The sequence below is a fragment of the Drosophila melanogaster genome, chromosome 3L (genome assembly GCF_000001215.4).
Source record: "Drosophila melanogaster chromosome 3L".
NCBI classification, from domain to species: domain Eukaryota; kingdom Metazoa; phylum Arthropoda; class Insecta; order Diptera; family Drosophilidae; genus Drosophila; species Drosophila melanogaster.
This window is the reverse complement of record NT_037436.4, coordinates 9,958,359-9,984,220: the sequence shown is the minus strand read 5'-3', so window position 1 is coordinate 9,984,220 and position 25,862 is coordinate 9,958,359. Positions and strand designations below refer to the sequence as shown.

General features: G+C 40.2%; 7 protein-coding genes across 22 annotated transcripts in view; 2 read left to right on the top strand and 5 right to left on the bottom strand.

Annotated features, from left to right (window-relative positions):
* The window catches only part of dpr6 (defective proboscis extension response 6), a 164,710-nt gene extending 155,140 nt beyond the window's left edge, over positions 1-9,570 (bottom strand). For all 5 annotated transcript variants that reach the window (NM_001274746.1, NM_001274745.1, NM_001300089.2 and 2 more), the window contains exon 1: positions 8,377-9,570. The gene's annotated coding sequence lies outside the window, so the exon portion shown is untranslated. The remainder of the gene's footprint in view (positions 1-8,376) is intronic.
* A 627-nt stretch (positions 9,571-10,197) lies between these two features.
* CG42455 (uncharacterized protein) lies at positions 10,198-11,909 on the bottom strand. 3 transcript variants are annotated; one of them, NM_001169935.2, is made up of 3 exons: positions 11,824-11,909; positions 11,220-11,340; positions 10,198-11,127 (listed from the first exon to the last, which is right to left on the bottom strand). In NM_001169935.2, the coding sequence occupies exons 2-3, from the start codon at positions 11,296-11,298 to the stop codon at positions 10,970-10,972; spliced, it is 237 nt and encodes a 78-aa protein (NP_001163406.1). In that variant the 5' UTR covers positions 11,299-11,340; positions 11,824-11,909; the 3' UTR covers positions 10,198-10,969. The 3 variants fall into 3 exon arrangements, with proteins under 3 accessions (NP_001163406.1, NP_001163405.1, NP_001163404.1); NM_001169934.2 differs by having other exon boundaries at positions 11,220-11,299; NM_001169933.2 differs by lacking the exon at positions 11,824-11,909 and having other exon boundaries at positions 11,220-11,465.
* On the bottom strand, positions 10,198-11,909 carry vnc (variable nurse cells). Of its 5 annotated transcripts, none has more exons than NM_168391.2 (3): positions 11,824-11,909; positions 11,220-11,340; positions 10,198-11,127 (listed from the first exon to the last, which is right to left on the bottom strand). In NM_168391.2, exon 3 carries the CDS (start codon positions 10,943-10,945, stop codon positions 10,355-10,357), a length of 591 nt encoding a protein of 196 aa, NP_729582.1. In that variant the 5' UTR covers positions 10,946-11,127; positions 11,220-11,340; positions 11,824-11,909; the 3' UTR covers positions 10,198-10,354. The 5 variants fall into 5 exon arrangements, with proteins under 5 accessions (NP_729582.1, NP_648378.1, NP_729581.1 ...); NM_140121.2 differs by having other exon boundaries at positions 11,220-11,299; NM_168390.2 differs by lacking the exon at positions 11,220-11,340.
* A 257-nt stretch (positions 11,910-12,166) lies between these two features.
* On the top strand, positions 12,167-13,070 carry CG6674 (uncharacterized protein). 2 transcript variants are annotated; one of them, NM_001274743.1, is made up of 2 exons: positions 12,167-12,557; positions 12,676-13,070. In NM_001274743.1, the coding sequence occupies exons 1-2, from the start codon at positions 12,249-12,251 to the stop codon at positions 13,009-13,011; spliced, it is 645 nt and encodes a 214-aa protein (NP_001261672.1). In that variant the 5' UTR covers positions 12,167-12,248; the 3' UTR covers positions 13,012-13,070. The 2 variants fall into 2 exon arrangements, with proteins under 2 accessions (NP_001261672.1, NP_648377.1); NM_140120.2 differs by having other exon boundaries at positions 12,619-13,070.
* A 148-nt stretch (positions 13,071-13,218) lies between these two features.
* Positions 13,219-15,742, bottom strand: Dronc (Death regulator Nedd2-like caspase). Its single transcript, NM_079293.4, has 2 exons — positions 14,887-15,742; positions 13,219-14,377 (listed from the first exon to the last, which is right to left on the bottom strand). The coding sequence occupies exons 1-2, from the start codon at positions 15,331-15,333 to the stop codon at positions 13,472-13,474; spliced, it is 1,353 nt and encodes a 450-aa protein (NP_524017.1). The 5' UTR covers positions 15,334-15,742; the 3' UTR covers positions 13,219-13,471.
* A 161-nt stretch (positions 15,743-15,903) lies between these two features.
* On the top strand, positions 15,904-17,618 carry CG6685 (uncharacterized protein). Of its 2 annotated transcripts, none has more exons than NM_001274742.1 (4): positions 15,904-16,116; positions 16,180-16,387; positions 16,441-16,534; positions 16,600-17,618. In NM_001274742.1, exons 1-4 carry the CDS (start codon positions 15,927-15,929, stop codon positions 16,747-16,749), a joined length of 642 nt encoding a protein of 213 aa, NP_001261671.1. In that variant the 5' UTR covers positions 15,904-15,926; the 3' UTR covers positions 16,750-17,618. The 2 variants fall into 2 exon arrangements, with proteins under 2 accessions (NP_001261671.1, NP_648376.1); NM_140119.4 differs by having other exon boundaries at positions 16,600-17,013.
* Positions 16,923-25,862, bottom strand: part of bma (black match) — a 59,179-nt gene continuing 50,239 nt past the window's right edge. For 2 of the 4 annotated variants that reach the window (NM_001104100.2, NM_001274740.1), the window contains exons 19-20: positions 22,435-22,584; positions 18,617-19,329 (exon numbers count right to left, since the gene is read on the bottom strand). In NM_001104100.2, the coding sequence (NP_001097570.2) occupies positions 19,303-19,329; positions 22,435-22,584 (177 nt within the window). In that variant the 3' untranslated portion in view covers positions 18,617-19,302. Of the gene's footprint in view, positions 19,330-21,771; positions 22,615-25,371; positions 25,432-25,862 lie in introns of those variants that run through there. The other 2 variants (NM_001382075.1, NM_001382076.1) reach the window with 2 other exon arrangements.

Here is a 25,862-nt window from a genome sequence, read left to right as displayed (position 1 = left end):
GCCCAAATTTTTGAGTTAAAAATAAGTAGAGAAATCATCTTTCTGCTCGTAAAACAGTAAATTCATAAAAAATACGAATTGAATGAATGATGAATGATTCAAATCAATCATTTTGTATAAATAAAAATTTCTCATTTGCGTCGGGTCTTTGAGCTCCATACTAAGTAAAGACTTATGAAAATGTGAAACCAATTTAAGATTTTAATCATTTTTTCCCATTAAGTAAATAAATATGTATTTAAAATTGTTAATTATTAAATGATACAAATAGAATTTATACATAAACTACAATCTTTGTTTTATGCGTTTTAGTTGGATTTGCCCAGCTAGTTAAAGTAAATCTAAAAAAAATTCAAATCAGCCAAGTTAAAGCCCTAAACTAGTTATCGCTCAAGCGATATCCCACACCGCCTCATTACCCGTAGTCCATCTTTGATCCATCTGAAAGACAGATTAGGCAAACTTTATGCCCCGGGCCATTCAAATTGCCGCTTGACCCAATGGCCCGGCCCATTAAAAATCTCTTGGGTGGGTGGGTGATTGGTTGAAAAGCGAAAGCAAAGGGGAGGTCCTGCCCTCGAGCGCCATTATGTCCATGTCAACGTATCTGAAGAGGAGCACTTGCCGGCACCCTCGATGCTGGAAATACCGTCTGGTGAATGGCTGGATTCAGCATCAGTTACACCAGCGGCATCAGCATCAGTCTCATCTTGAATCCGCATTAATTTACGCTCATTGTTGGGCGCCAGTATCTTCGACAGCACTCCTATGTTCCCACGCGCTTTGTTTTGCATTGTCACGCAAAGTGTTGCTTACTGTACCCCCATCGGTTGACTCTGATCCCGATCCGGCCAGTCGTCCTGCTCCTCCGTCCTGGCTCTCCCCGCAATCTGCCGCCCCAATGTTATCGCGCATCAACAAGGCATAATAAGGAGGACATGCTCATCCACTTGGCTAAGACAAAAGGAGCCTTGGTGTTTGCTTCTGTTTTTTTTGGTTCCCACACTCTAACACCATTTGTACTCAGAAAAATTAAACTCTATGCTGGAAATCAATGTGTTCCAAGTGCAAAAACTCTAGGTGCTAAACTGTTGTTAAAATGAGACTATGTTTTAAAATTAGAAGATTTTAATATATTTCATTGTTATTAGTTACAAGCTATTGGACCCCTATAGCTTAAAGAAATAATTTGCCTTAAATGATAACCAATTTTTTCCAGTGCTTCTAACTTGTCGAATACCCCCCCCCCCCACCCCCTTTGGTGAGGCATTTGCACCCAGCTTGACTTTTTTTAATATCCCTGATATTTGCGCCTGTTATCATTCGATGGATGCGATGCCGCCTGTGGGCCTCCTGCTGTGTTTAGTTGTTAGCCAGCCCCACCCGTCAGTTAACCCCCCCAAAAACCATCCCATCCCCCGTTCCCTACCCCCTCGCCAAAAGCGCCACCCCTCGTCGCACAGCTCTTGTTATTCATGTCGTCATTTCCTATTGTCGTCGTCGCTGTAATTGTTGTTGCCATTCTGGTTTCAGCCGTCGTCCTACATGCGTGCCCAGCAACTTGTTTTCATTTTACGCTTGCCTGCCGCCTTTCAGCCGCTCCCCCATGCCACGCCCCTATTTCACCGCCCCCTTTCGGAGCGACCCACCAGCTGTCGTTGTCATTTTGTACAATTTTGCGCTCTGATTTTTAAATATAATCCAAAAGCAACGCTACTGCTGCTAGTTTGCTATCTGCATCTATGCACTGGAAATAAAATGAGGCAATTATGGAAACTCTTATAAATAAATTACACAATTATTATATGGGTATTAAATAAATTTATAAAAAAAACATTACTTTTTGAGTTAAATGCTCTTTGGTCAGTTCAAATTTATGTCAAATTAAAACTTAATATTACCTCAAAGAATCTTAAACTAAAAAAACTAAAACTACATTTGAAAAAAACAATATTATTTTTCTTTCAGGAATAGTTTTTTAAGACTTAAATATTGGCAATTCAATGTGCATTGAATTTCTTCCTATGTATTTTGACTGTGAATTGTTGGGCGGCCCAAGTCACGCGATATCGCGAAATCCGCTTTAGCGGAAATCTAATTGCACATCATCTCTCTCTCCGTCCTGCTCCCTCCACGATTTTCCACGCTTTCCCGATTTTCCCTCTTTGCCTTTTGGGATGCTGACTGTGGCCGTAGGCTGATTTTAGCATAATGCTTTTTTAAATGCAAAGTTACAAACACTCGCTTGTTGCCCGCTGCTTCGGCCTCAAAGCGTCCCCGCCCCCCTGATAGCCGCCAGCTTCCAGCCCCATGCCACGCCTACAGCCCCTATATCTCCCTCTCCCCCTTCTTAGCCAGCAACCCCCTCCCCTGGGTATTAGCACATTTTATGGCAGCGTCCACAGGCAACAGCCAGCATGGCATTAGCATAAAGCAGACACAAAAGGCGAAAAGGAATAAAATAAAACAAGTCGGAATTATTTCATCCCCTCACGAGACTCGAACAATTGATACCCCCCACCAGCTGAGTTCTTAAGCTAGAATCGTATTACATATATTTTCAAAACATTTATCCACACTTTAAATAGTTAACGAGCTTAATGATTAAAGGGAAATTCGAATTGAGACAAATTTAATTGGATTATCGTTCATGTGCACCTAAGACGATCGCCTTAATGACATAATCACCATCATCGTCAATTAACAAATTTTAAGTTTGCAAATTTGTCAAATCAACGCAAGTCTTGAAGGAATTTCAAATGCTTTTGAGGCAACAAAAAGCAGTAGGCAGCTTAAGATAATTTTCTGCTGGTACTTTTGGACTTTTACATTTTTTTTTAATTGAAAGCTTATCCAGACTAGTCAAACTCTTGCTTTAGCTGATTACAGGGTATTAATACCCTTAAACAGCACACATGCTGAAATATATATATTTTTTTTTTTACAAATTAATTTGCGGTCCTGTTGACATTTGACTTTCCTCATGTGGCCTGTCATCTTTTAATTAATGTAAATATTTCTCCTGCTCACGGCGAGCACTCGCGATGTGAAAACTCGTAACGGTAATGCATTTTAGACAATATTTGGGCATAATCAAGTTGCACCCGATGGTCCAATAATACCTATTGACAACCAACTACCAATTCATATTTGGTCTAAACATTTGCCCAGCATACAACCGAATCGAAAACTAAATTTTAATTAACTGCTGCCAGAGAAGGTGAAATTCCGTGGCGTTTACCGCCGAAATAGTTTTTGAACATGTCGGACAGGTGAGTGTCAATAAATCGGGTAAACATTTTCTGCCCAGAACGAACCGCAAACCAATTTTCGGTGTTGCAGCTTATTCCACTGTATAGAGTCATCAGTTTCACACTGATTTTCCCAATTACTTTTGCGCCAAAAGTTGCCAACTAATTTCGGTGTTTGGGAATTCCCTTTTCGCCCGCAAGAGCCGCGGATTTTCCACTCCTTTTCCGCCATTTCTCGTTGCAACGCCGGCCGGCAACGTGGCGTATAAGCAATATTCGCGCAAATCGAGCATTTGATTTGACTGGCAAACGTCGCCGCCAAACGCCTTTGACAGCAGGCATCGAGTTCAAGAGCAATCGCGAATAAGGAATAGCCGAGTACGAAGTGGAAAACTCGGAAAAGCTGAATAAAAGTGAAGCGACCAAGAAAAAGGAAAAAAAGGCTTCAATGCGACATTTTTTCCCCCTGCTCAACGCCATTTCCATTTACGTTGTTTACATTTTGCCAAGGCGTGTTGTTTTTTTTTCTCGCTGCCAAAAGGCAAACGACACCCGCCGCTTGATGGGATGCGATGCGGGTCATGTAATGGCCATGGCCATGTCGCATAGGTGGGCCTAGATCATGCACAGCGAGAAAATCGCGCATCGAGTGGATGAACGCCCAATGATAATGTCACTTATGCAGCTCATCTGCTTGCGTAAGTAAATCCAGTCGGTTGAATCAAATACATCTTAGAGGTTCATAGCGTGGAAAATCGCTTAAATTAAGTTTTCACGAAACGATTGAATGTAGAGATATGGCTGCACTTTGAAAAATGTTGTGTAATGTATTACTTTTATAGGAAACTGCTGATTAGGATCATAACTAACTGCGGAAGTGTGGAACGAAAGCAATCTGGGAAAATGATTTTAAGTATATATGCATGGAAAAGATGTTTTCTTTTTAGGTAGTCACTTTTTTAAGTTTCTCTCAGTGTACTCGACGTTAACTGTGACACCAGCGATAACCGAAGTCTTGCTTGTTTTGTGCTCAACCCAACAGCGTCGAGAGAGTTGCGTGTTTATTTTTTCACCTCAGACCCAGAACCATTTTCATTTTTTTTTTCTGTTTTTTTTTTTTTTTCATTTTTTGTCACTTTCAGCTATCAGTGGGTGGATGAGTGGTTGGATTTCGAAAGCATGTGGCCCCAAAAAAGAAAAGGGGGAGTGACAGTGTATTAAAGAAACATCTGGCAGACCGCCCCCGTTTGTTTTGCCTTGCACGAGGCAACGCCCTTATCCTCGTCGGCCTGCTTAAATTTAATTTAAAGGCTCAAGCCGGACAAACAAGTGCACGTGAAACCGGGCGGGGGCGTTGTCCCTATTTATGGGCGTGGCTGCAACGGCATTGACACAGCATTGAGCAGCAGAAATTAGCGTGACCGAGCCTTAATTGTGGACCAAAGTGTGGGCCGCGATGGTGTCCTTGTTGGCCAACTTGGGGCCTCGAAATCTAGTGTAAACAGGTAGCAAGTCAGAGGGCGCAGTCGGAAATTTGCACAGACCTCTTGAATATTCGGGGCCATCAAGGGGTTAAGGCCTTTGTTGAACCCGACGCTTGAGTACGGAGGACCTTTGTCAGATTTAAACACTTTCGGACACTTGAGTTTGACACTCGTTATTGAGACTTCACTTTAAATTAACATAATTTCTCCTTTTCTATTTCGGTCACCCATTTTTATTTTAACCGTAGACCGACCCTTCGATTGTAATAGAAAGTAATGCGCTTTGTGCTTCGACCCGTTGATGATTATAACAAGTTTCATTTTGGTCGCCCATTTTATTGCTCAACCTGGGTTCGTCCATTAACCGAAATGAGCGCAATTCAAAATAATATCCGAAGGACCCAACTGGGATGACAGCAGAAACTTTCCATCCCAGCAGGACATTGCTGCTGATTGTTTTGCAAAGATTCTGGGCTTCTGAGATTCGCACCCGGGATTTTCGGGCCTTCGTATGGGGATTCGTTCATCGGCAACTTTCGGTCGTCCAAAAATCATAAATCTTTTTAATTTCATTGATCAACTTTGGCCGGCCAAAAACTTTTGCCTGCCCCAAGGAAAGTTTCGCACTCGACTCCCCCAGGGGCATATTTTGCCTGACAATTAAATCGATGGCAGATAAATATTAAACTTAAACTTTCAATTCATTGCTGCAAAATTATGTGTTGCTCGAGCTGCTCGATTTTTTTTTTTTTGATTTTTGTTGTTTTTTTTTTCGCTCGCTTGATGGAGCCGCAATAAAAATCATCTTTTATGGAACAAGAAATCCGCAGGGGATGCAGGAAAACATGGCGGAACCGGAAAATAAATAAATGCCATCGCATAAACAAAGGAAGAATGGCGAATTGGGTGTAGTTGTGGCTCCTACGGTCCAGATAAAGAACCTTATAAATTGAAACAAAGTGGACAGTGATTGGAAAAATCAATGGGGCATGCGGACAGTCGAACCCCAAAAAAGAAACTCCTTGGCGGTAACTTGTGAAGTTGAAACTAATACGAAAGTAGTCAAGCTACAAACATAATAAGAAAAAATGCCAATCCATATATAATTTAAATGAAACTATTGTTTCAAATTAGTATTTTTAAGAATTTAGTCAGTAATCCCAAAAACTTTAACAATTGCCTTGAAAAGGTACACCATTCAGCCATTTACCGCTCCGCTTTTCTTTTTGCAAAAGCACAAAACCTAATAACCTTATACGTCTTGAAGGCATAAGGGTCAACTTTTAATGAACATGCCCCCTTCCTTAGTAAAAATTCAGATTTTACAGTTCGTGTCCTTTGCAGCAGCGTTTCAAGAACTTACATATTCGCACTCGTTAATAACTTTTCATGTTGTGGCAGCACAGCATCCTCGTTCCTTGTTTCTGTAAATAAGTTCTGAGAAAATGTTTGCGCAGTATGCAAAACTTTTCGATTGTGGCAATCGTTCCTTGGGCGCAGCTCACGTGCATTCTGGGAATCCGATTGCGGAGTTGATTTTGAAAACTTTATAAATGGAGCAAAATATGTAATGTGTAATGAGTATCTACGATATTCCTTTGAATCCAGCCAGCCGAAAACTATTGACAGCAATAAATGCATTGGGCTGCGATTTAAAGGATTTAAAAGAACGGTCCTTGCAATCGTCGCCATTGAAGAAGGATTTACATATTTAAATATACAATATGCACAGTGAGAATGATGGTTAAATGGCATTTCCATTCCATTCATTTACTGGAGTCGCCTTTTACGAGGGGTTGGCTCATTTAAAGAAATATTTAATTTCGAGTAAATGAATTATAAATGCAATTTGCTGGCAGCTCTATTTCTTGTTTTGCCGCCGCCTTACTTATGATGCGTCTTTGTCCTCCGATGGCCCAGTCGGAGAATTAATTACGCCGCTGAAAGTTGATTCCCGCCATCCCGACGGGGATGCGGATCCGGATGCGGATGCGGAAGCCCTTGTGCCAATGCGACCACAACTGACCCAGTTGTTTAATTGAATTGAAGCCATAAACACTTGGAGTAGAACGACCACAGCCGCACAAAACGAGAACGCGTCGGGAATGAAAAATGGCCACGGCCAGGAGCACTCGCTAAATAACCTTAATTAGTAGTGCGAGTGCGGCCATCAATCACCTTTGCTTGCCTGCGTCAGAGAGAGAGATGACCAGAGAGCCGGCCAGCGGAAACGGAAATGGCAAGCGGAAACGCCAACGGATGCCACGTGGCCATTGCTAAGCATTTTGACAGCTGCGCCTGTCGCCTATGCAACAAAACACAGATACATTGCTCTACAGCGGATCAATAGGCATTCAAGTCTTATTAACTTATTACTTAAACTATCCTACAAGCATCATGCAAAAGTTCTTTGAAATTGTGGTCTGGCTATGAAACAAGCTTATGGATAGAACAAATAAATAAGATTATATGTTTTAGAGAATGTTGATTTGCCTATGTATATCGGAATTTCTTCAAGACAATACTTTTCTTATTTGTATTCATGTTCTAAAAATTAAGGAAAGGAAAAAAAAATAGAAAGGAGGAAATTAATCAAATTGCTAATTTCATCAACGTGGCTAGAAAAAGCAGCATTAAAAAAAACAAAAGCAGATGCGGTACCCTGCGCTGCTCTGCAAGAAAGCTGGCGTTTTTCAGCGAGTGGCAAGCAAAGTTGTTGACATCTTGTGAGCCAACACGTACCGCCAGTCGGCAGCAACAAAAACACACAGAACAGCACACAAAAAGTAGTAAACACTTGACGGGAGCAGCAGAAACAACACGAACAAACAGCCAGTAGTGCCAAAGAGAAGGAAGGACCAGAACTGAAGCTACGGCAAATGTTTGCTTAAAAATGATGCGAACCCCTACGAAAGAACAAGAATTTCGAAATGGGATGGGTTTTTGGATGGTTTTCTTGGTGGGCGGGGTAGATTGGGGGACTGGCGTTTGGGGATCGGATGCTTCTGCTGCCACTGACAGATGCAAGACGCGTTGACAGTGACAAAGACAATGATGACGACGACGACGATGGTTATGTTTGGGGCTCATCATCAGCAGGGCGATGAGGGGATGTTGGGATGGAGGCCAGCATTTGGCATAATCCTGCTGACAAAATGTCATTACACCATCCACACATAGTGGAGTTGCCTTTTGAAGTTTTCGGCGAAGGCGGAAAAGGCACTGCAAACTTAAATAAATAAATATGCCTTCCCGCTGACAAGTGAGGAAAAGTTCGTACAGATAGCATGTGCGCTGAAGTCTGTGTATTTTCATATCAAGGGAAAATAAGTTTTCAAGAGACATTTGCTCAAATTACAGTCATATTTAAATAACCCGAGAAATTGTTGGCGTTACTTCTGGCATTCTTGGCAAATTACTGCGAATGGATTTTTTGTGAGTTACTTGCATAAATGTATAGAATATGATAAATGTGATACAGTACCGCATTATCTATCTGTTTTCATTTAAACTTTATGTTATCTAGCCTAACACGTTATATATTTTTTTTCAATATAATTTGATGGAAACTTTGCAATAATTGGTGTAATGTAGCTGGTACCTTTTACTGCAAAGTGCCCGCCTAAATCCTGTTGACTTACCACAATATTTTTCGAAATAGTCCTTTTGCCGTAGTCTGGAGTCTGTTGCAGCTGCAGTTATTCCACTTTCCCCGAGGATCGCCAGTCACGCGAGTGGCCCAGTCATTGACAAATGGCCAGAGAACTTCTATTGTTTTATTTTTATTATATTTTACTTCTCTTCATTTTCAGAGCACTTTTCAATTGAGCTTTCTCCCGCTTCCCCGCGGAATTTGGCCTAGTTTGTTGTCTGCGATTTGGTGTTGTTTTCCAAATACATATTTATGTATGTATGTATGTGGGTTTTCCCCTGGCTTTGGTAGGCCTGCAGTTTTGAGTTACTTGGCACTTGGCTAATGCTTTTGTCTGCTTTTCTTCTGCTTTACTATGCTTTTCTTATGCTTTTTTCATGCTTTTCTGCCAGACGGGCGACGCAGTGTCTTTGCTTGCACTTGAGGAACCGTTATCTGGGTGGTGTACGAGTGTGCGAGTGTGTGTGCGCTTTTTTGTGTGGTTGAATTAGCGAGTGAGACACGAACTTTTGACCCCGTTTCGACAATAACAACACGAGAAGAGCAGAGGCTTGGCTTCCATTCTCCGGCTTTTTGAACCACTGGCCGGCTTTTTGGCTTTTCAACACCAAAAGCGCTTACATTTATGTCCGTGACTGTTTTGAGGGTTCTGAGGATTGCCCGAATGAAGGGTTTGCTGAAGTGCCCTGGCTTTTATTGATTTAGCAAGGCGTTATAGCCCGCAAATATAATACAAATCAGGCTCTCATTCGATTGGGGTTATCAATTGGCTTTAACTTTCGCATCAATAAAGTATGTTTACCGTTGGAACTTTAAGCACTTTCCCTCAACACATTCACAGTTCCATATGTTTAACGGCGCTTTTCACTAACGAATTGTTTATTGTTTGTTGTTTCCGCGTTTTTTATTGATTTGGCAGGGCGTTTTTTCCACAATCATAATAAATGCCAGTCATTTCCCGTTAGTTTTTTATAACCCATCAGTAGCAGTAGCACTACTTCCTTCGTTCTTCCTCTTCTCCCGTTGTAAAGAGTGGTTTTACCGTTAGGGTTTTATTAGCACTTTTCACTACAATAGCTGAAGTTCCGATTTGGGTTTTGCGCACGTTTTACGTAGCTAGCCGAAAACTGATAAAACATCCGCATACATGTTGTTTTTGCTCAGCCAGCGCCTCACGAACTGAGTTTAAGAACGGCGAAATACGCGAAAAGCCAGCATCTCAGCTCAGCTGTGATTGCGGTACTTTCGCTCTCTCTCTTTGGCGCCATCCGGAAAAGTACCGTACTCCACGTGGCTAGCGAACAGCTGTTGCCGCAGATGTTCCACTGAGCATGCGCAAAAGGAGCTCGCCGCGGGAAACTGGGAAATTAGAAAGCTCCGTTACTGGAAAATCGGTTTAGTGGGAACGGTTGCTAGCTATTTTCATATGCCATAAAAGTTTCTCCACCAACACGACACCTACAACTTGATGGCACCCAAAAGTTGGCGCGAAAGTCAACACTTCGCACATAAAGACATCTTTCCGCTTGGCCAACTTTTCGGGCCAACAAACTTTTCACATTACAAAAAGCGCACATTTTTTAACCCACATTTGGCATAAATTTTCGCATTACTTGGGTTAACCAGAGCTCTAGCACAAAAGAATGGTAGATATTATAAATTATTTGGGGAGTTTAGAAAACCACTCTCTTCTAAAACTCTACTCAAAATAAAATCAAAAAATTCGTCTTAATAGGTGTTTAATGCATTTATGCATTTTAGATTGGCAATTAGAAACAGAAACCGTAAATAGTATTATTATTACTGATTTAATGGCCTTCAAACCCTTTATTGTTAAAAACATTATCTTTTTGTCATTACTTTTGTTTTAATTTTAGTTACGTTTTTTATTGTTAAATAATTACAAAACCCTAATGCACAAAAATGCAAAAAACGTCGAAGCCAGCAAGCGCCGGCAGCGAAAGTGTTCAGCAACAATGGCCATCGTGACCGCTGTGGTTGTGCGAGTGGCCATGTCCGCCGGATCTGTGGACCGCCTTCTCCTCCTCCTCGCCTGACTGCTTCGCAGCCTTGGCCTGATCCTCATCGGCAAACTCGCTGAGGTCGCGTCGCATGGCATATGCATCCTCGCCATCGGCATAGTACTTGGGCTCCACCTCGATGATCTTGAACTTGAGGGCGTTGGTGTAGAGGTTCAGGGCAGCCCGATTGCTCTTCCTCACGTGCAGGGACACGTACTGGGCATTGAAGCACTCGACCATGGCCTGGGAGGCCTGATTCATGAGCTTCTGGGCCAGGCCCAATCGCCGATAGGAACGCTTGACCGCTAGCGAGGTGATGTGCCCATGGCGGCTCTCCTCATTGGGCTCCGGCTCCTCCATCTTGGCCAGGACATAGCCCACAATGGCGCCCTTGTCGTCAACGGCCACGTAGCTAAGCTGAGGCCAGGTTAGTCCGTGGTAAAAGTAGTACTTCATCTGGTAGTTTTCGGGTAGACACAGCAGATTGCAGTGCTGCATGGTCATTAGGTCTTCCGGTTTTGCGCAGCGGATGTTCATGGTGAGGCTGTGTAGATGTGCTTCCTAGTCTCGGCGAGCTTTCCTGGCTCTGCCGTGGTGGTGTGGCTGTTGATTCTGATGATCCCAAGCAAGTGGTTGCTGATCCTCCGGCTCCTCCTGACCCAACAGCTCTCGAACCAGACGAAATTTCGATAGAAACGCCTTCCAGATGAGGAACCAGCCTGCAAAATAGACAAATTTCAATATGACTTGTTGCTCGGATCGTAGAAAATTGTTTCCATTATAACGTGATCGTCTGCGGGCGCCTGCTTACCCAACAAAATAATTGCTGCGACGATACTAACAGAGGCTAATATGGTGAAAATGAAAGCCAAGCCCGTTTGCAGGGACATTCTAACGGGGTAGTACGAAATCAGGAAACTATAAGCATTAAACTATAAATGAAATTTGAAAATAATAATTAAAACTACTTGTCAAAGGGTTTAATTTTAGTTTCCAGCAGCGAATTAAATGTTTTTTCTCCCTATTTGGATTGCTATCACAATAAAGAACAGCTGTCCTCTGGGTGTGGCCGTTATTCAACACTGAATGAAACCAGGGATACAATTTCTTGTGCTCTTTTTGTGGTAATAAGTGGGATATTTGCAAAAATTAACAAAAGCACAAATAAAAATATTGCAATCAAATATATTTATATTCTTCTGGCAATCTAAAACTTCTGCTTTTCTAGTTTTAACATTTATTTAAAAGACCCTGGCACAAGTGACTTTAGTTGCCACCAAAAACCACATGGGGTTAGAAGTTCCACTAAGCTGTCTGAAAGGCCTTTCAATAGAAGCTGTTCGATGAATCGTCCTTTGAGACAGGCACACTATACACATGGTCACGCCTTTGGGTTAGTTTTATTCAATATCCACCTGGCTGTTTAATTTATTTATATTCGCGAATGAGCACACTTCTTCCACACTAAGTTTATACACCGGCACCAGTCTGACCAGAGTTTGCGTGGGCCGAAATTCCAAGATATCTTAGTTTGCAGAGAATACCAATCATACTGCTACTATATTGAAATAGAATGGGATAAATTCAAATCTGTTAATTTACGTTTAAAAAGTATTTTAACCCTATGATGTCAGTTAACTCACATAGTATAGACTAATCCATAGAAAAGGAAATGGTTTAATAGCTGCCTTAATAGTCTAAAAATACTGCACGTTACTAAAATACTAGATGAAAATACAAAACGGTAACTGTGAAAACAGCTGATTTGCAGCAAACAAAGTTACCTCTGCAAACACAACGCATTTAAGCAAATGCCATTTGTGCAGTTTAACTAAGTAAAATGCAGGAATTTTCAGCCAAACGAGACGCTCTTTTCGCATGTCTCGACGATGCGAGCAAAGAGTTGCGGGGAACTGCCTTGGATCAGAGCAAGGCCAAGGCGTTTTCCATCAATGCCCTCGATCGAGGAAACAAATCCGGAAACGAATCCGGACAGGTGATGAACTACCGCCAGGGTCGCAGCATTGTTACTGGCCTCGATGCGGAGGATGGAAGACTGCGACGAATGCGCGGCAAGGAGAGCATTTTCAAGAAGCCCGAACTCCCCATTGGACGCTGTTTGAAGCCAAGAAAAACGCCAGATTACCAGGTGACAGACCATCCCTCTGCAATTAGTTGTCCCCACCCTAAACGTTTGACCTACTCTCTAGGTAAACCCGCACAAATGGAAGAAGTACTCCCTGTCTGATGTGGACATTTCCGAACAGAGCAACTCCGCCGCCGCCTTGTCCTTCCTGCGACAAATGGATGCACAGCGCGAGGCTGAGGGCGTCGATAACGAATCTCCACCTACAGATGGCAAGATCGAGTTCAAGAGGACCAGCAAACTCAGCCGCAAGCTCAAGAGCCTCAAACAGCAGGAGGTGGATGATGTGGAGCTGGATAAGCCGCAGTTAAGAGGTTCCAAGCTGGTGATGCCTGAGTATGTAATTGGCCAAAAGCCGCATAAGCCAAAGAAATGCAAAACCAAATCGGAACAGAGCCGTGCAGCGGGAAAACTACAACTGTCCCACTTGGCGGAGGAGGATGAGCAGGATGATTAGGTTAAAATGTATGATCCTAAGATTATATTATATAATAATTAGTGTCCCAATGAAATTTTAGAAATGTAAATAGATTTTAATTATATACAAACTGCGGTTTGTTGTGAAATATCATCGTTTATTTTGTAAGTGTACACACTCAAAAATCAGACTGGAAAATTGCTTTACATTTTGCCTAAATGTTCGATTTCAAAAATCTGGCTGTGTATATACTGGAACTCTGTATTATAATATTTGTAGATTTCTGGCAGTTATCACATAAATTACATAATTTCGTACCTTTAAATGAGGTATGCAATACGTATTAGAAGAATACTTGAATGAGTATTTGTTACAATATAAACATTTTATAGCACGCGAGCACAGAACACATAATCTAAAAGACATACTAAATGCGACGATAAGAACATAAATGCGGTTAAAAATGCATCCGGAATGATAAAATGTCCAGTGGCGGCAACTATTCGTTGAAAAACCCGGGATTGAAGTAGAGTTTCTTATTAAAGCCAAGATTATCATAGGCACCTGTCTGCATGGAACCCTTCTTGGTGCGCTTATTACCCACGGCTTCGCTCGTCTTCTTTAGGATATCCTCAAGGTCTGTGTCGTGGGCATGATCGGCCATCACTTGGCAAAACTTCTGGATGTACCAGCTGCCCGTGTCGAGATCGCGGTGGGTAACATAGCCCGGCGTATTAGCATAGCAGACCAGAGTGTCGGCAAGACTTGGCACATTGGTGCTCGGGCTGGGTATGCCCTCCGTCTGGGTGTCAGGCCACTTCTCCTCTTGCGCCGTATACACTGGCTCCATGAGATTGCCTTGATTCTTTGGATGGCCCAAATCATATTCATCGCCGCGGCAAAAGGGAAACATAAGCACCTTCGGCTTGTTCACCAAATAAGGACATTTGGCCGTCTGGAAATGGTCCTTGATCTTCTGCATATCGACCACAGATCCATCGCAAAACTCCACCTTCTCTTTTCCCTCCACACTGTTGCCGTGTGTCATCAGTACCATTACGAAACACTCGGTATTCTGCACATACGACGAGGAGGTCACCATTGTCAGAAGTTTAAAGAACTGATCCTGATTCACGTTCCCATAGGGGAAAATCGTAAAATTCAGTTCTTGAAACAAGTGTATCAACGACTTGCTGTCCTTTTCGGCTCCGATCCGTCGACGGTTTTGATCCGGATAGTCCATTATGTTAACCATTAGCAAAACGCCTCGGTTGAAACGTGATTGCATCTTATATGTGCCCAATATGGCACTATCCCCACCATGTATCTTTTTCGATTTTTTTACCTCGGGACCGTCAACGACACCCACATAAGGGGTGAGTGCTCCCAGCGGCTCATTCCGGAGCTTTGGTAGGAGAGAGAAAGAAAGAACAAATTACAATAAAGATAAGATTTTCAATATATATATTATATTTTCATTGCACGGTTAATGTGGCAGACAAAGAAGTAATCAACATTCGTGCTATATAAACACAGCTGCCAGCAATATTGCGATAAGATTCTGGTTAAAAACAAATCCTACTAAAAGAATAATTGGGATAGGTAAGTAGAATGGATGTGATTCATGCTTCCAAAAAAAATGGAAAACAAGAATCTCATACACGAACTAACTTCTGAAAGAGAAGCAAATAATACTGTGCACATGTACCAAAGTAGTATTCATCATTGAGTCCATTTACAATTCTTAAAGATACCTTTTCTAATCTCATTCCAATAGGAATAACTCAATTAACAAACCTAAAAAAAAAAATGCAAATAAATTGTGCCATAAACCGGTTTTTTGTAGAAATCAGGGTCAATGACCTGAGCTGCAATTTCACCATCAAAGCTTTCGTATGATTTTATTTTCATTACCTTGCTAACGCAGGGTCCTTCGGAGGCTTCGGGTGAGGGTGTGTCCACAATATCGGCCGACTTCCGGCTGGTTCTCCGTTCGTTTAGCGAGATAAAGGGTGGCCTTGAATCGGACTCATCGACGGATTCCAATAGAACGGCCGCATCCAGACAATTGATATTGCGCAGTGCATTGATCAGCAGGTTATAGGCGGTGGGACCACGCTGGGTGATCTTCAATAGGAGCCTACGATGCTGCTCCACACGCACATCCTTCTCGTCCATGTTGAATGGCTTGCCATTGAGATCCTGCGTATTTCTTAGCATCTGAACGGTTAGGATGCCCTGTTGCACGCACTCCATGGCCAGACGCTCGTAGTTCGTCCATTCAACCAGTATATTCAGATTCTTGCGTATATGCTCGCGATGCCTCTTCGGCATTCCAATCTCGAGCTCCGGCGGCTGCATTCCGGATATGGCTTCCACGCGTTCCGGTGACTCCGCTTATTGGGCGCGCCAAGGATGGCTGCCGTGATCAGTCTCCAATTGGCAGTGGTATTGGCAGTGAATCACCCGTCTCCAAGGTTTTCCCGGGAATGATTTCGTTTATCGCTACTTGTCGATTCTTTGTCTCCGCTTTGTTGTTGTCGTCGTTGTTTTTGTTTTGCGACTTTCAAGAAAGGGGCACAAATCGGCGGCCCTGCTGGTGTCCTTATTTTTCCAAAAGTAAATTAACTAGTCTATATATTGCACTAGATGATCCTAGCAAGGATCGGGGATCTTCGAATAGGATTTCTTTCGAAACAAAAGGACCAACGAGCGTTTCGCGCCGCCAAACTCGCCACTAAACTAATAAATGAAACTTTGGGATTGGTGTGGCTGCTTGTGGGTGCGCCATTTTAACCAGAGAACGCGTCCGGGATAAATCCATGACATGAACCGTCTCCATGTTCCACTTATTCCACCATTCCTTCATTGCCGCATCAAATGATTCAATTTAATACTAAATACCAAATACCATATGGGGTCAGCCTAACAAACCGTAAACATAAACAAAAGAAATGGAGGAGGAGCAACAATTTACGCCGGAACCGAAAAACTCCGCGCAAAAAGGCGCAGAAAAGCCTGCAAGGATTCCGAGAGAGGTGAAAGTTAAGCTGCAAAGGCAACTAAACAGACTGGGCTACTCACAGCAAATCCTGCTCGAAGCAGCCAAGCAGCAAAATCAAAATAATTCGAATGGCATTCTCCGTGAGTTTTCTTAAAACATGCATAATGCAATAAAAGTACATTGTCCCCCAATCCCTTTTCTAGAGTATGTGGCCGACATGATTGGCAAGGGCGAGGAAATGGTGAAAAACTGCGACTCCGTTAGCTTAAACAACATTAACCAGTGGCTGGAGCTCATGAAAAGTTCGCAACTCGCTGAACTCTGCGAATTCGAAGCAGCCGTCGTTGTGAACTCCATAATCCAAAATGAGACAAAGCCATCGCCAACGGAACTGAACGGCATTGACTTGAAGTAGGAATGGTTTTGATAAACTACATTTGTATTTAGCATTGTGGTACTTTCAGTGAGGCCTACAAGTTTCTGGAAAACGCTTTGATGGGCCAGCCGCAAAAGAAGATGAGCGATGCGACCAAAGAATTTTTGTCCAAGGAAATTGAGGTGAGCAGAAGGCTGCATCAACTTTCCAAAATAGTTAAAAAAAAAGGAAATCCTAATGCCAACAGCTGCTCATAGAGAAGGCAAACACCGACGAATCCGACGATGTGGCACGCAGCATGGGGCAGCGTTTATTTGACCACCAGTTTTTGGATTACATGGAACAGCGGCAAAAGTGCAGTTTGGATCCACTATTCCTGGACGAGAAGCTAACGTAGAGGCTGTTATTGAGTAATTGAGGAATTTAGCACACAGAGCATTTATTCATTTCCACACATTTATTAAACATTTAAATTCAATTGTTTGTTACATACGTACATTGTCACACGCATTTGCACCGCTCCATTATCATCAATCAAATCATCGGATCCCACGTTTATACATTATTAGTATTACTATGCCAAATGCCCCAACCTTTGTACGTATTAATATTTGATAATTACACTCTTAATTAAGTACTTGACTATAAACAGTTTTAGCACATTTAAAATCTAGAATTCCTTTAGTTGTACACAATTACTTCGAGTAGTGTAAGAAAAAGTTGTGGGTCTTTGGCCTTTGGATTCTCTCAATTGCATAACATTTATTGTGCATGATTGTTTTCAATTGTTGGGGCTGCCAATTAGCATTGCATAGACTAGTGTAGAGATAGGTAGTTTAGTTTTAGGTTTTGCTACGATTAGCTTTGTTTTAAACTTTAAGAGGCATAAAAACAGTTGAGTGCTGCTTGACTCCCATAGCATCACAATAGAATCACAAGAGACAGAGTTGGCTTCATTTCAATTCAATTCATTAGAGGATCTAGGATGGTACACTTACGATAACATAACGTACATACGATCAGAATTACATACAAATTCGAATACAAATATAATACCCTTTTGTTTTAGGCGCAGTTACTAGCACTAAAACGATCTTCACACAATCAAATGCAATTCAATAATGTACATAATATAACTCTTAAATGTTCAGTCCAGTTTGAGCTTTTGGTTTTCCCCTTTTTCTTTGATTTAGATTTTGTTTTTAATTTTTTCATTTTTAAATTTTTTTTTTTGTTTCTTGTGTTTAGGTTTCTGTCTTGTCGCGTAAACATTAATTAAAATTAAGTAAATCTAATTATATATACGTACGATTAAACGCTAGTAAACCATATCGATATGCTTGTCTAAGGTGAAATAAATAAACAACAAATTCGGACCGAACAAAATGCAAAGCAATTTCAGGTGCATGGCAAGGATATGCTGGAGTTTCAGGATCAAATTAGCTGGCATTAACCAAACGCAGATCCAACGAATCGAACAAACACAACGAACGACAACAACGTAACTTAAAATTGCAATTGTTTGTTAGTTGATAGTTGATATAGAATTAGTTTTAGTGTCGCTTGAATTTTGATTGTCCCGTTCCCGTTCGTGTAATTCATACTTTTATTCATATCATTCGAGTATGTGTATATAAAGTAGAGTGGTTTTTAATGTGTCCTAGATAGAGTTCGTCCTGCTGCTGCTGCTGCGTTTTGTATACATATATAAATTCATATTTTTTTTCGGGTTTCACTTCTACTCCGCTAAACATAGCACAACAATAATGATAATAATCGCTTTAATTGCCGTTTACGTAATGAATACATCTATGACACTGGTGAGTCTTCACTATATGTATAAAGTTTCAAGAGTTTACCATTACCAATTACCACACTTTTACGCATATAGCTGCCCAACTATACAAATTGACTATAAATGTGAGACTGAGATTGAGTTTGAGATTGCCTTCGGGTACAGCGGCTTCAGTAATTACTGGCTCTGGTTCTATTTCGGATCGGTGGACCTTGGATTGGATTCGTGTATATTCACCTTAGTAGTAGTTTTGGGTGTTTTTTTGGAGCTATCTATTACGTTTGATCATAGTGTGTATATATTGAATGAATTGAATGATGGGTATAGAATATACATAGATTTATGTGGGATTCATCACTATAAAGCGCAGGCGGGATCACTCGAGGTTCTTGGCCAAAAAATAAACGTTCCTTTCGTATTCGTGGTTATTCATATTGATTACTTTTTTGTTTGTTTTTTTTTTTTTTTTGATTGCGATTGCTGTAAAGCTCTGTGATAAGTTTGGTTTCTATGGTGCTAGGTACGTTGTATGTAGGTACACGATTCTCTCTTAGTTGATTGCATATATTTATCATCGATGTTTGCAAAATAAATAGGCAATATATGTTTGCTTCTGTATCTTTTGCAGTGTGATATGGTTTAAACTATATATATATGATAAACTATGATGATATAGGCGAGTTCAATGACACATAGAGGTATATATTTGACATATTTTTGTATTTTTTTTTTATTTTTTGCCTAGCGTAAACATTCACAATAAATATATATTCGAGAATAGTTAGGATTTCTAGGAATTGATTGCATTCTGCATAGTGTTTCATTGGTTTTTAAATGGTTCGTGTTCTTGTGTTGATTGTGTTGGATTGTGTTTGACACTTTGGTTTTTAGATTAAATTACAATTAATTTGGGTTTTGAATATGTTGTTTTGGTCACATCAAATTTGATTGGCTAACAACATTTAGAGATTCGACTGAAAATACTTAGTTATGCTTCTTGCGCTTGGTATACGTTTACAATTTTGCATAATTTCATATAATGTATTTATACCGCTAATATAAGTTGATTACTGGTGTTTCATAAATGGACCGAAATTGCATTAAAAAGTAATTGGATTCTTTTGAATGTATTTATCTGATTGCGTTTCTGTATCTTTAGTTACGTCCGGAGAATAGTTGATACTGTAATAGAGTTAGTTGCAAGATAAATATACCATCAATCTGGTTGTTCGGCTTCAAACGATTTTCAAAATACATAAATAGGCTATTGGTATTGTTATTGATATTGTTATTGTTATTGTTACACAATTAGGTATTATCTAGCTACTGGGCAAATAGATTGGGAACTGCTGAAGCTACTTGGTTTCGAAGTATCTCGCACTCCGTTACGGATAAAACGTATATTACGAATACGAATACAGGTAAAAAACACCAAATGATTGGAGACAAGAAGAGAGAAGGGGGCACACACAATACACTGGTATTATAAGGAGTAATATATATAGATATATATATATGTTTTAGCAAAATAGATGGGACAAACATCGGGTTCGGTGGTCATGCATCGATTCGAATCTCGGGTTTTGGATCCTATTTCCGGTTTTGGCGGGTTGGAGTATCTGGGTTATCTGGGATCTGATGTACACATACATATACATAAAGATATATATATATATCGGGTTCAACTGGTTACGCAATGCAAACTACGAACATCTATCTAGGGTCCACTTAGGGCTAGGTGTACGTGTGTCTGTGTGTCGGATTTGCACCTGAAATGTGGATGACTACAAAACTACTACTAAGGTACAATTGTGGATGAGTGTGGGTGTATAACAGGGGGGGGGGGAGTGATTGAGTTTCCGGTGACCTCTCACCGCCATTCATCGCTTTTCTAGGTATCGGTAGCTACTCTTCTTCGATCTCATCAGGTTAGTTATACAATGTATATATATATGTATATATTCTTTAAGATTTGTCGCACAATCTACGCACTACGCACTTGGAATGCGAGAACCTTTGAACTCTTAAGGCACATTTCGAAGTAGAATCATAATCATAAGTACGGCGAAAGCGAAATAAAAAATCTCAAATGCAAAAGCGGGTTGGTGGTTGGGGTTTTTTGGGTTTGGGGTCGAAGGTCAAAGTTCAAAGCAACACTGATTGTGCAATAGCCAAGTGTACATTAAACAGTTACAATAAATTCGCATAAATTCGACTTAATCGTAGTAGAGTAAAATACAATACAAATGCATACAAAGATCTGGTAAGTCAGTTAACAGATTCATATAGTTCAGATCGATATAGTAGGTATTCACGAGAGCAGGTATAGCAGCCTTCTGAAGCCTTCAGTGTCAGTCAATCAATCAAGTTTACACATATGTATGTATGTATATATATATATATGAAGATTTTAATATATATATTACAATATCTCCGTGATCAGCAGCTTAATTCGATTTGTATTCAGCTTTCGTTCTCTCTTTTGTATATCTCATTTCTCAGTTGTATTTTGTATTTCCAGAATATATATATATATTGTGCACTTCAGATGGGCAGAAAGTAAAATGGCAAGTCATTCAGAATGGCATGGAAAACGTCAATTCCAAAACACTTAGAAACACCACAAATATTGTACAATTGGATAAGGGAAGTCATAAAATTGCAGGCGCATGCATTTCAAAGAATCTATTTATACTATTTCATCTTCTGTCGCTATACGTTTAATTTACAGAAAAAGCCTTTGTTTCACCTATGATTCAGCACTTCGTTATTTGTTATGTCCAGTGAAACCTAAACTAAGAAAATCCTGGGAGCAATTTCGCTTAACATGCAACTTGTGTTAAGAACTTTTGGATCTTTGCGAAAAAGGGCACATACCTAACTTTAATTTTGATAATTTTGTAATACAAGTAAGCTTGGAAAATCGAACAAAATTAATTTACAAGAACAAACTTGGAAACCATGCAAAAATATTTTTATGAACTTTGAAAAGAGCAAATTAAATTCTTTGAACTTTAACAAAATGAATGGAATATAATAATGATAAAAGCAATATACCTTGATTTCCGCAACATACGGCAACTTAACTGCGTTAACTTAAGCGCTAGTTTTCTAATGGTAACTATCCTATTATATCATATTACTTCGAACTCGAACTAACTACCCTGTAGATGGGAAAATGTCCTTAAAGTCGACATAAGTCCGATAAGTTCAAAGTGCAAGTGCTTAGGCTAAACTATTGCTGGATTTACAATTACGACTTTTAGGACGACAAAGGATAAAGGATTTGAGCACACAAACATGCAGTGTTTGTATGTGGGTGGGAAATTCTGCAGATTCTCTCAAAAATTTCATATTCCAATGACTAAACGAGTTTGACAAATCACATGGTCGTTATGGTTTTTGCTCTTCTTCGTTGCTGGGCAGGGATTCAAAATCAACAACTAAGATAATTAATAATATCAATCAACAATAAAGGTAAGTAGTATGCTGTGAGTATCCAATTTGGGCTATGTGTATGGATAACTCGTTACGTTTTTAAGATATGCTGCAACATTAACACTTATGGTACATACAAATACAGGACTTGAATAAATTCTCCAAAAAAACAACATTTGTGTACTCGTACTATTAGTTATGCATATATCAATATTAGTTCGATAATTCATAATTGTATTGGTTTTAGTATCAAGATTTGCGTAATTAGTACGTATGACTAGGTTATAGTAGGTCTCACATAGGTACGATCATTCATTGATTTGGCATATATGTATATAGTTTTTGCTACATTTTACCCTCTGCCCCTCTTGCATTTCATTTTTGATTTGCCTTCAATTGCTTCGATTTGGCGCCATATATAGCGTGTATGGCATCCAAATATATATAGTTTCGATCTGATTGTTTTTTTATTTTTTTTGTCATAGACTTGGCTGTTTAGTTCCGTGGCGGATTGAGATTGAGATTCATGCTCCGCAGCTTGGCCTTGTAACGCACATTGTTGAGGCTCTGATTGAGATTGTGGCCGTATGTTTGTGGCCCGTAACTTTGGGGCCCGTAATTGTAGCCGGTATTGTAGCCGGTATTGAAATTGCTGGTGCTGGCTGAACCGTATCTGCTGGAATCGGCGTTGGCCGTAGCCTCGCCGATTTCGTTCAGATCGTATTATTGACTGAATGTGATATTGAGTGACGGACACTTTCGGACGTTGCTGTGGCTGTTTCGTGTGCCATTTACCCGCAACAGCGGCACCGGGCTAACCGTACCGGATACGGAAGTTAATTGTCTTACCATTCCGGATCCCAGCTGCTGCAGTAGACCCGATCCGGAACCGAGTGGACCCGATGACAGGACGGTGGACTGGCGGCGTGACCTTATCGACTGCATGCTGGATGATAGCAGGAATGGCACACTGCTGGATGTGTTCGGCATGGAGCCACCCTGTTTTTGGGAGTACAATAAAGGAGATTTCTTTGGAAGATTAGTCGGGGCATGTCAACGAGATGAAGTTTATTGCAAATTTGCCTAGGCGGATGCGTTCGGGATCGAGATTATATGTAACATATATTTATATATATATAATCACTTTGGTTTCTGTGCTATGTACAGGGTATGCGATGTGGTGTGGTGTGTTTTTGGCTGAACCCAGGCCATACCGACGGATTAGTATACATTGAGCTGATGGTGCAACAAACAAACAAACAATCGAACAAACCAACCAATCAACCAACCAACCAACAAACAATGAAACAAAGCCAGACTCAAACTCAATGAATCAACGGACAGGAGAAGGTCGAATCATAAGACATTGATACAAACGAATTGCAGAACACAGAAATGTCCAACTGAATGAGAATATATAAGGTATATTGGGTATATAGACGAATGGAGGTAGGTATGTATATATACATAAAAGGCTGAATGCGTTTCGGTATTTATGCATATATTCAAAATCAAATTTCGCCTCGCAGACATGAAAGGAGTGGGCGGGGCAAATGAAATGAAATCAAATTACATTAACATAAAATTTAATATCAGTGTGAATGTGCGTGTGTGTGTTTTGCCGATTGCTTGTGCGTGTGTGCGTGTCTAGACCTTAAATAGTTGAGAGTCGGAAAAATTAGGTAGTGAGTTGAAGAGACTGGAAGAGAAAATTAAATGGAAAATTCTGAAACGATATTATGAAACGTGTACTCACGATCATGCTCCGTGCAAGCTGCGAATTTTTATTTTGATTTTTGTTTTTATTATACGTATTTTCGATTTTTGTTTCAATTATATTGTTTTTGTTCGTACATGAAATGAAGAACGGAAATATACACACATCAAATAAACGCAGTCTTGTGTTTTGTGTTTTAATTTTTCGGCTGAATACAACAACAATTCACAGCACTCTTGCTCAAAAATTCAACAGCAAAAAAGCCACAAAATTCGGACTTTCCAATTGTATTTTCAAATGTTTTCGTCAGACAAATACATAGATAGATATATATATATATATATATATATATAGTTATAGTGGTGTTAGTGTTCAGGTGTACGTGGTATTTGGTGTTTCATTTGTTTCTTTCTGATACGAACGCAACATGAAAAGAGTCAAATGGAAACGAAATCAAATTAACACTGAGCACGATCAGGACATTTAATGAAGAAGTATAGTATAGTTTATAGTATAGGTATAGTATAGTATAATAAACCTAAATTGTTGTATTATCCGTTGTATATCCATCTGATTGGAAAAGTTTACGAGAGTATATTTCTTAATCAGCGACTGTTAGAACTAGTCTTGTAAATTGTTTTTATAAATGAATGAATTGTTTTCATAAAGTGTTAACTTAGTTTTTCATACTTAAGGTGAGGGTATTATTTTCCGAAAAAAATATATATTTAACTTCTTATTCCGTGGAAACTAATATTTATAAAATTGAAATTCTTGTTCCGAGTTAGTCAAATCTGAAAGTGGTTTCCCGGAAGCCCTCAAAAGTTATGATTTATGTACACATTATTGAACTCGCCCCATTCGATTGATTTTTCCTGCATCAATTTGATTATTTCGCTGAAAAGTCATTCATTCATCAAATTTACATCGCCGAACCTTATTATTTCGATACTCTCCCCCAATGAAGGCACTTTGTATATACTTAGAAATAATAATAGGATACGTAGGATAGGTAAAGAAAATAACAAGAACACCAAAGACAACAGAAACGAGACAAAGTCGACTGCATTATATATACACCGCACTGGATATTAGCATAGGCTTTTATTTCGCCCAATTCCAGAGTGAAAGAGGCAGAGAACGGAAGTACAGGCAGTTAAAGTTGAAGAAAAGGACTCTTGAAACTTGAAACTCAACGAGAACCACACAAAAATAATAATATTAATAATAATAATAATATCGACAACTGACAGAGATGAGTACATGTAGAGGAACAGATAGCAGCAGCGCAGCAAATGCACAAAATATACCGAATTCAAAAACGAAAATTATACAAAATATATGTATGTAATGTAACTTTGAAAATGAAACTCTTAAAATATTCTTGCAACAGTTTTTTTTCCATCCAAATAACAGCACAAGAACGATTACGAGTACGAGAACGAGAACGAGAGAGAGTTGGGCAGCAAGTCAAATTCATATTCAAACGCAGTTGCAGTTGCAGTCTCAACAATACGAGCACATATCGAAAAAGGCCAGCGAGAGACGAGAGTGCGAGCGAGCAACAGAAGCGGAAACGGAAACGCATCCCCTGGCTTCCGTTCGCCATTTTGGCCGGCAATCGGTGTGTTTGTGTGTGGGTTAACAGGACAGAGAGTTGGCTTTGAAGTGCTTTTGGAGACGACAGCGATAACAATGAAACGACAGTTAACAACTTGGCAAGACAAAGTCCATTTCGATGTTGGCTTAAAGTGCTGCCGACAAACGCGCACAAGAATGGCAAACGAATCGGTTCTGATAGGCCTGACACTTGGTTTTTGGCTGGACTCTTATACCCTTGAAAGGCGTCTTTTTATATGTTACCAATTTGACAAATGCAATTTTTTGTTTATTTTTAATATACTTAGGTTAAATTCAGTGGTACCACTTCTAAAATATATAATTTTGAATGGAATATGATTGCAATAACAGCCTTCAAGGGTACCATATCTTCGACCGGGTCGAAGTTCGCAGCGATCGCTGTAGAACCGCATTCACATAACTGGGATTGCTTTGTTTTTTAGACTTACAACATAGACCGAAGTGGATGGCACCGATAGACTCGATCCAGAGCTACCGCGGGCACCGTACTATAATAATTGGATGGAGAAATGGAATTCGTGGCGATCGAAAGACACCGAAAACAACGCAGATTGTTTTGGTATTTTATATATATATATTTTTTTTTGTAACATGTTTGATTGAACGATTTCGATCGGGGGGAGATAAGATATAAGAGAATGTGTGTGTTAGAGCATCTGTGATATGTAGACTTCGCTGCGGTTACGGGGAGGAAATGAGCTAATACATAATCGCATTCATAACTGATCAGATCGGAAATGAAAGTACCAACCAAGGAGTTAACTTAAACCCAGAACGGAATGTTTCTTGTTTGGTTTTGTTCGTAGTCATGTGGACAATGTTCGCATTGAGAACTGAGAACTTAGAACTTAGAACTTTGAACTGTAACTGTAGACTGTAGTAAACACGATAAACGCTATTCTATGCGCTATAGCTATAT